Source organism: Acanthisitta chloris, unplaced genomic scaffold, assembly GCF_000695815.1.
Source record: "Acanthisitta chloris isolate BGI_N310 unplaced genomic scaffold, ASM69581v1 scaffold6565, whole genome shotgun sequence".
NCBI lineage: Eukaryota > Metazoa > Chordata > Aves > Passeriformes > Acanthisittidae > Acanthisitta > Acanthisitta chloris.
This window is the reverse complement of record NW_008673088.1, coordinates 29772-36808: the sequence shown is the minus strand read 5'-3', so window position 1 is coordinate 36808 and position 7037 is coordinate 29772. Positions and strand designations below refer to the sequence as shown.

The following is a 7037-nucleotide window of genomic DNA, read 5'->3' as shown; positions in this document are numbered from 1 at the left end:
GGAGGGTGAGAAACTTGAAAAGCCTTAAGGGGTAATTTGCATAAATTGGGTGGAGAGAGTAAACAGCGCAAGGGGAAAAAAAGTTATTTTCAGTAAGGCCTTATAGAATGAGATAAAACAAAGTGCAAAGGAAACCAGGTGGAGTTGAAACAAGGCTGAAGTGCTTTAAACTTGTGTTGGCACTGCCACTGCCTTTAAAGCAAATCCCAGGGAGCTCTGAGCTGCCCTGGATTGAAAACCCAAACTTTGTAACAATAAATCTTCAGGGAGAGTTCCAAGAGAAGAAAAGCCACAGTACAACATATGTGTCTTACTGTAGCTCTGGAAAGGAAATGATCAGTATAAGCAGATTTTTATTTTTTTAAATAATTTAACAGTATTTTCTTTATCTTGCAGTTACAGGACCGAACACAATTTAGTGACCGAGACTTAGCCACCCTAAAGAAATACTGGGACAATGGCATGACCAGCCTGGGCTCAGTCTGCAGAGAGAAAATTGAAGCTGTGGCTGCAGAATTAAATGTTGACTGTGAAATAGTGCGGGTAAGAAATCTCCAGTCTTCCCTTATCTCATGGCAGGAGCAAAAAATAGGACAGATGAAAGGCTTTAAAAATTTCATGAGGAAGCTTGAAATAGATTTCACGTATTACATAATGAATGACCATGTTGGGAAGTGCTCTCCTGCTCTTTCTGCAGTCTATATATAGTACAAGCCCTCAGGTAAGAGTCTTATTGATCAGCAGCACTAGGAGCTGTTTGACATTCTCTTGAGTAAGATTTGAAGTGAAAGTGTTACATCTTGTAGGGAGATCCTAGAAGACTGAAAGGTACTATTTATATTGCTATTAAGATACAAAAAAAAAAAAGGCTTTTCTGAAGATACAGGGAATGTATTTGTCATTCATGCTTACAGGAAAAAATTGTATGAAAGAAAAGGCTGCAAAGTAGGAAAAACATCTTTTACAAGCCTGTCTGGAAGCCAAGTTGAGCTGTGATGGAGGACACAGGGTACTGTGAGGAATTCCTGGTCGTTGGGTTGGATAGTCCATACAGCTGTGGCTGAGGAAGGTGCAGGTGTGGTGAAGATAAACTGATGGCCAAGAACCATTCCACATCTTCTCTTCCTGAGGTTGGGAAGTTTGGTACAGCATCACTTGTTCCCAGGCAGGAGACATAGTGGAGGTCTCATCCGCTCAGGGTGTTTCCATCCTCAGGAGATAGCCCAACTGCCTTTGCAGTCATATAAAACATGACTAAGGTCTTCAGAACAGACTTGACAGTTGTGATTTGCTCTCTCAGTCTTCATCCTCTTTTCCCACCTCTCAAATCCCTGATGTTGCTGCAAAACCAGAACTAGGAGCCCTTATTGAAACTCTTATTTTGTGGAGATCTCTTTGGGCTGGTACACCAATGTGGTACGAAAGCTGCTGTCAGTGTTGAACATTAATCTGGTTCTTTACTTGCTTGTTTTCCTGAGTGAGTTCTAAAACAGAAATTGTACTTTTGGAGGCTGAAAAGAATTACTCTTTTCTCTGGAGAGAACAAAGCTGTTCCTTATTTTCCAAGCTCTTCATTTGCTCTCTGAAAAGGTGAAGCTGTTTCCACTGAGAGCATCTCCTGGACATGACATACCTTATTGACAGGACAGTGAGGCTCACACAACCTTATTGGCACACTCAGGATGACACTGTGAGGGTCTGTGGATATCTTTCAGTCTGCCTGAATTGTTTTTGTCTTCAGGGCAAATGCACCAGGCTCTGATACACCCTGCAAGGCTCTGACGTAACCTGGATCAGAACATACACACATGAGTGATTAAAACATTTCTTTCCCTCCTGGTAACTGGTGTTGTCACCAGTATCTGCCCTGTCTCTGCCTCTGGTCCCTCTCCATGGCAGACTTTGAGAACTGGAGCAAGAATTGTGCTGTAAAAAATAAATATAGCACATATAAAATAGTATCTATATAAACCCAAGTACATATATACATCAAATAGCACCCACAGCAAATTTCAGGAGGTGAACTCTGGGCAGGACTTCATTAAACTTACAATATTTCTTTTGTTTGCCTTAGAATTATTGCTGATTTAATTTGATTCTCTTTTTACTCACTCATTTTTATTCATACATTTTTACTCACTTATAGCAAAATAGCCTTTTTGGCAGTGAGGCAGGAGGTGTTTGAGCAGGAGGGATGTCAGCTATCAACCTCTCCAGAAATAGGTGAGGTCAAAAGCTACTCTTAAACACCCACCATAGGGTAAAGGCACGTCCTCCTCTTTCCCAGCCCATCACCAGGTAAAAGTTAGATTATCAAAGGAATCTTTAGTGTGGGTTTAGCAGCAAAATGAACTCGTGGCAGCAGAAAGGCAACTCATTCCCCACAGCTTCCCCTTGGGCTCCAGGCCTAGGCTGGATCTGCCTCAGATCCAGAGACACCTTGGAAAAACAACTCTGAATCTTCCCTTGTGACTTTCCCAGTGAACTGGGATTTCTGAAGGACCAGCCCAGGATCTTTCAGCACGTTGACACCCTAACCTCGATATCTGCGGAGCTGGAAGTGGCTCCCTGCCAGGCCCCTGAGTTCTGGGCTGCCCCAGGGCAGACATGTGCTGGCTCCTTCTGCCTGGCTTCAGCCTCCTTCCCTCACTCCTGCTGCTCAGCTGGAGCTGGAAGTGCCTCCCAGGTCCCTGCTGGCTGCTGGAGGGAGCTCCAAGAGTCTGATCCCTGCACTTTACGGACCATTTGAAGTTTCTAAGGAGATAATATTTTAGGGTTATAACTATTGGGCTGGTTTCCTCCATAGGAATTCCAGTCTTGCACTCACCACTGTACTCCAGAAGATTCTCTGTGGAATGTAGGATATGGAACCTTATTCCTTCTCTTCCCCATTTAATTTGAGACCCTATAAAAACATGTTCACCTGCTATGACATGTTTGGTGTGTTGGATGAAAGGTCTGCTTTGAAAGGTGTGTAAAAGAACAAGATTTGCCTTTCCCAAGTGCCTCTGTTTTCCCCTGAATTTTTTACTAAAAGAAGAAGTAGATTCTATTTTAAATTTTCTAGTTCTTAGCACTAATTATCACCATCACAGGATTAGGGGAAAACTTGAAGAATGGTGACACACTGCTTGGAAAAAAGGAAACATCTTTGTGTGTGTGTGTGAGGATTATTTTATTTTATTATATTTTACTTCCCCAAACTATACAATACCCCAAATGACCTGTGTGGCTCTCTGCAGACCTGTTGTGCATTCTTCAGAGAGGAAAACCAGCAAGCTGGAAGAGCAAACATCACCCAACAAAAATGGTTTGCCAAAAATAGTGTTCAGCTCGTCAGCTTTTAGCTGGTTAGAGATGCAGCTTTAAAAGATGTTTTTTTCCAAGGCTGGCACAGCATGAAACTCTATCTGGGAGTTGGGACTGCTGATACTATTGCTTTATTTTTCTCTTTGATAGTTGAAGTGTTATAAGCAAAGAGGTTTTTACTGAAGTTTTTCATGCTCTGTATCAGAATTGCTGTTACAGGAAGTGTGAAGGGGAAGAGAAGGAGTGCAGGTGTGTCTGAGATAAGGCCAGAGAGATGTTCAGTTTGTCTTCACAGAAAAAATACCCTATATTGTAATGTTTTGGGAACTCAGTTGGATCATAGATCTCATGTGGAGCATAGATCTTACGGAATATACATCAGGTGTGAGAACTGACTTGGATGGGACAGTGTCTGGGGTACAAAGGCTGTTGAGCAGGGCTGAAATTTGAACAACTTGAGTAATGCAAGGGAAGGGGGAGGGTTAAGAGTGAAGAGTTGGAGACAATTCTTATTACATCATGTTAAACTCTTAAATAAGTCTTGGTGTAGACTTTATCAGAGAAAGGAAGTTAATGAATAGTTGTACAGATCCACTTGGAGAATTTTGAATGTGGGTTTTTCTTTTGTTTTTCTCATTTGAAACTGTGTTTTATTGATGTAAAATGAACTTAAAGCATCCATACCCATCCCACCATGAATGGGTTTCCAGGTTCCAGGGCCTATTTCATCTCCCACCACTGTTCACAGTGTGCTCCTCTGTGCTTGACTGCAAACAATGTTCCTTAAAGCCTTGTCTTCCAACCAAAGGCACCGAAGGGTAATGCTGCTCTGAACTTCACTCTGCTAAGTTATGTTCTGTCCTCAAAGTGGAGTGATGTAGCTCTGTCACCTTGGCCACTTTCCTCTGTGCTGTAGGAAATCCTAGATCAGGTGGGACATTTGGGTCATTGGATGCTTTAGTCTCCTTATGGAAGGTGCAGAGTGGGAGAACCTGGATCAAAGATCTTGTGTTAAATTGGTTGAATAATTTAGGTGGGGAGAGACCTTACAAGGTCACCTAGTCCTGCACTTTATGTAGAGCAGGATTAGCTTTGGAGTCAGGTCTGGTTCCTCGGGATGTTGTCCAGTGAAGTGCTGGGTACCTCCACAGCTGGAGGTGCCAAACTCCTATGGACAAACTGTTCCAGTGCCTCACTGTAAAGCATTATTTTCCCTATTTTCTAAATTCCAGTCAGAGCTTCCCTTGCTGCCACTTGTCACTGTTGCTTCTTTTCCTTTTGCTGTGCACCTTTCCTTCTCCCTTGAAGGATAGAACCTGGACACAGGATTCCAGGGAGAAGCCTCAGGAGGGTCAAATCTGGGGGAATAATCACCTGCCCTGAGCTGCTGGCTGCACTCTCGTTCCTGTAGTGCAGATGTGCTGATGTCACTTGGTTGTGGGCCTGTTGCTTTTGTTGTAGTTTCTGATTTCATTCATGTTTATTTCTCTTACAAGACTTGGATTGGGAATCGAAGACGGAAATATCGTTTAATGGGGATTGAGGTCCCACCCCCTAGAGGAGGTCCTGCTGATTTCTCTGATCAATCTGAATTTGTTTCTAAATCAGCAAGTAATCCAGGAGAGGAAACTGCTACTGAAGTGGGGGATGATAATGATAGGAATGATGAAGTATCAATCTGCTTATCTGAAGGAAGCTCACAAGGTATTTGAACTGCAGTTACTCCTGTGCCTATATTTTCAATTCTGTGCAGTGTGCATGCTTTGGACTCTGTTGTTCACATGCAAACATGTCTGAGAGAGTGGCTCACAGTCACAGAGGCTCCACCTCACCTGGCTGAAGGTACTGTTTGGTCTCTTTCTTCTACCTCTCTCTCTCTATGAGTTCTGTTGGGTTTCTTGTCATAAAGCTTGCAGGAACCTTTTGTCACAAACCCTCTGTTTCTGCCAGATTCATCTGGAATTAACTGACAAGTTCACATTTTGCTGGTGCAGCTGAGAGCTGGACAGACAGGACAGGTGGAGATGTCTCTCTTCCCTAGGAAGCCAGGGTTAGAAAGTGCTCTCTGCTAACTGTCCAGGTCCACACAGCCAGCTGGAGTGTCCATCCTAATTGACACCCCATCCCTGGAAGTGTTCCAGGCCAGGTTGAATGGGACTCTGAGCAGCCTGCGCTCATGGAAAGTGTCCCTGCCCATGGCAAGGACATGATCCCTAAGGTCCCTTCCAACCCAGATGATCCTTAAATGGTCACCCAAAGGATCCTTTAGGTCCCTTCCAACCCAAGCCATTCTGTGTTTGTGATTCTGTTGCCATGACCCTGAGTCACCCCAACAGCTCTCACCTCCCCAAGCTCTGATGCACACAAACCTGCTCACTGTGAGCTGAGCAGAGCAGTGGCCTCACAGCTCTCCTGGCACTCATGCTGATGAGCTCTGTTCAGAAGGTCCATCAGCTCACACCTGGGCTTGACGTAAAAGCTGCCCAGCACGTCAGAGCACAGCAGAGCTCCTGCTGTTCTGCTCTCTGACAAGCAAATACAACCCCACAGAGAAGATCAGAGGAGCTGGGTACAGCTCAGAAGCCTCAGAACTGCACACACAGGGGGTATGTCCTCAGTAAACTGCAGGATTTGGAGTGAGAAGTGTCTCAAACTTAATTCCCTTCTCCTCCCCCTCCCATGACCACATGACATCAATCTCTCCCTCTTCTTGTCCATGAGCTCTGGGCCATTCACCAGCTCACTAATTGCTCCCAGTGCTTCTGATTAGAAAAGATCAATAAAGCCTTTGCTCTCCAAACTAAAAGAAAGCCTGACCTCGTGCCTGCTGGTGCAGCTCCCTGTGCCAGGCTTGAGCTCATCATTTAGTCAGAACAATTTCAAGGGAAGAGCCAGGAAACTGGGAGAGCTGCTGGGAATGAATCTCTGATAGAATATGACAAAGCTACTGTAAAGAGAGTAAGATGATAAAGAAATGGGTCAAGTGATTGAAAGCCAAGTGAGATGCAGAATCTACGAGTCCTCGATTTGCCTGAGGTGTGGAAGGAGCTGATTTAAGTCAGATGTGCTTGAAAGAAGATGGTGACAGGGGAAGAGCCTGAACTCTCTGTAGCTAAAGTGAGGTATAACAGCACTTGTACAGAGAGAGGCTTTATAAAACAAGGCTGGAAGACTTGGAGTAGATTATTAGTGTCAAAGCTTAAGCAAGTGCAGGAAAACAACAGGATTTCCACAGCATCCGGGAATCCCACTTGCGCTCCTTTATTCTCCCACAACAATTACTTCTATTCATTTCTCCAGTTCAGAGGAGGTTTCACTGCTGCAGCTCAGCTTGTTTTCAACTTCCTGGAAGATATTTGCCCCAATACTCAGGTGTGCTGTTCAGTCACAGCCATGGGATTGGCTTAGTGTTTGAGAACTGTAATATTTGGTCCTCAGTTATTAAAAATTCAAATCCACCACAGCAAAAAAACACTTTCAAAGGCAGAAAAAAGCTGTTTTTATCACCTAATCAGAGAGACAGTGCTGATGGCTCTGAAAATGTAAATATGAAACAATATAATCAGGCTGCACTGTGATGCAAAATGAAGCACTAAAGCTCTCATATTGCCTCATCTTTTTAATTGTATGTTAATTGAATCCGTGCTCCGTGTGAGGGAGCACAGCCCTGTAGAGGCCTTCGGAGCTGTGCTGGGATCTGTGGATGAATATTTAAAGAGCTGGGAGTG

The 7037-nt window shown here is 44.0% G+C and overlaps 1 protein-coding gene across 1 annotated transcript in view; it reads left to right on the top strand.

Annotated features, from left to right (window-relative positions):
- Positions 1 to 396: 396 nt before the first annotated feature.
- The window catches only part of LOC103802315 (highly divergent homeobox), a gene marked incomplete at its 5' end in the record, with an annotated part of 13499 nt that continues 6858 nt past the window's right edge, over positions 397 to 7037 (top strand). Inside the window, 2 exons of the mRNA XM_009074773.1 lie at positions 397 to 543; positions 4806 to 5013. Coding sequence (XP_009073021.1) covers positions 397 to 543; positions 4806 to 5013 — 355 coding nt within the window. The remainder of the gene's footprint in view (positions 544 to 4805; positions 5014 to 7037) is intronic.